This window comes from Echinops telfairi, unplaced genomic scaffold (genome assembly GCF_000313985.2).
Source record: "Echinops telfairi isolate 266 unplaced genomic scaffold, ASM31398v2 ScPeMD7_18;HRSCAF=68, whole genome shotgun sequence".
Taxonomy (NCBI): domain Eukaryota; kingdom Metazoa; phylum Chordata; class Mammalia; order Afrosoricida; family Tenrecidae; genus Echinops; species Echinops telfairi.
Window position 1 is genome coordinate 87920000 of NW_022103915.1, and position 2010 is coordinate 87922009.

Here is a 2010-nt window from a genome sequence, read left to right on the forward strand (position 1 = left end):
AATATATAATGCACTCGGCCACCAGGATCTGAAGCACATAGTAATAGAGTGAGATCTGATGCCGGGCTTAGCTTTGCTGACTTACTCCCACAGTTCTATGAATTTGTTTCCATTTCACTTTATTACAGCAAACTTCCTGATCTACTATCAAAGAGTTAAAACCATGGATCGTGGAAATAACTCCAGAGTGACTGAATTTGTGTTGCATAGTCTTTCAGGTTCGCGAGAACTTCAACTTTTCTATTTTGCATTTTTCACCTTTTTTTACTTATCCATTGTGCTGGGAAACCTCCTCATTGCACTCACAGTCCTCTCTGCCCCTGCACTACACACCCCCATGTACTTCTTACTCAGCAACCTCTCCGTCACTGATGTGTGTCTGTCCACCTTTGCCACTCCCAAGATGATTGTGGACTTTCTTCTGGAGCACAAGACCATCTCGTTCGAGGGCTGCATGGCTCAGATATTCTTTCTGCATGTCTTTGCTGGTGGTGAAATGATGCTCCTCGTGGCCATGGCATATGACAGGTATGTAGCCATATGTCGACCCCTGCACTATGCAGCTATCATGAGTGTACGAAAGTGTACAGGCCTTGTGTTGGGATGCTGGCTCATTGGGGTCCTGCACTCGTTAAGCCAGTTGGCCTTCACAGTAAACCTTCCATTCTGTGGTCCAAATAAAGTGGACAGTTTCTTCTGTGACCTTCCCCTGGTTATTAAACTTGCTTGCACTGATACTTATGTGTTGGAGATATTGATGCTTTCAGACAGTGGGCTGATGGCTCTGAGTTCCTTTGTGCTCCTGCTCATCTCCTACACAGTCATCCTGGTCACTGTCCGCAGTCGAGCCTCAGCAGGCATGGCCAAGGCCAGGGCCACTCTAACTGCCCATGTCACTGTCGTGACCCTCTTCTTTGGGCCCTGCATCTTCATCTACGCTTGGCCTTTCAGCAACTTCCCAGTGGACAAGGTTCTGTCAATATTCTATACTGTTTTCACTCCTCTCTTAAATCCCTTGATCTACACATTAAGAAATAAAGAAGTAATATCAGCCATGAAGGAACTGTGGAGGCGACAAATAAGTTCCTAGGTTTTCTTTTGTGATCACGAGAAGCATACTGAAAGAACCCATTTATAGACCCTGGTCACTTAAACTAGTTCCATTAGAACTAAGAAATTAAATAGAGACCATCTCTTGGATGAAGCTAAATAAAAAAAGTAGCACCATAAAGTCATCAGAGCCTTGATTAAACATTCAAATTAGTGAAGTTATTATTTCTCCACATATCCGCCACCACCTCAGTCGATACATTTCTGAAGACAGTGTGTCCATCTCTCTAGCTCTTCCCTGAAGAAATCTGCACTCTTCAATTTGCTACACATCAGGACATCGATTTTGGCACTTCTAAAGACACAAGATGTGCTCCATTTAAACGTTCTTTGAGTTTGGGGAACAAAAAGAATCTGGAAGGGGCAAGATTATGACTCAACGTGGATAGGGGAAGCTTTTCTAATGAAATTCTCATAGGATAGCTCTTGCTAACCTCAAAAAATGAGCAGGTGCATTATCATGGTGGGGGGAAAATTTCCTTGGCATTGATTTCCTGGTCTTTTTTCTTCACCAACACAGTTTTCAATTATCTTAAAACTTCTTCTTAATAAGCACCATCCTCCCCACCCCACCCCCCACACAAAATAAAACGAAACAATAAAAAAAAAACATAGCCATAATATTCCAAGTTGGGTTTTCTGCCTTGAATTGAACCATCTCAGCAAAGCCTCTTAGAAGGCGATGTTTTGATGGGACCTTTATTTCTGAAGGCTTTAGCTCTCACTGCCAATAAGTTGATGCAGCTTCATAGTGACCCCCCTGTGAGTTTCTGAGATTGTAACTGTTTATGGGAGTAGAAAGCCCCTTCTTGCTCTTCTGAAGAGATTGGTGGTTTCAAACTTCCAATCTTGTGGATTGCTGTCTGAGTTAGTTTATTGTGCCAACCTGGCCAATAAACA

The 2010-nt window shown here is 43.0% G+C and overlaps 1 protein-coding gene across 1 annotated transcript; it reads left to right on the forward strand.

Annotated features, from left to right (window-relative positions):
• Positions 1–163: 163 nt before the first annotated feature.
• Positions 164–1090, forward strand: LOC101658424 (olfactory receptor 4K15-like). The gene has a single exon (XM_030884928.1). The coding sequence runs from the start codon at positions 164–166 to the stop codon at positions 1088–1090; it is 927 nt and encodes a 308-aa protein (XP_030740788.1).
• The last annotated feature ends 920 nt before the right edge of the window (positions 1091–2010 follow it).

Excerpts from the sequence above, each read along its gene's own strand:
- LOC101658424 (XM_030884928.1), top strand. The coding sequence starts at position 164 with ATGGATCGTGGAAATAACTCCAGAGTGACTGAATTTGTGTTGCATAGT.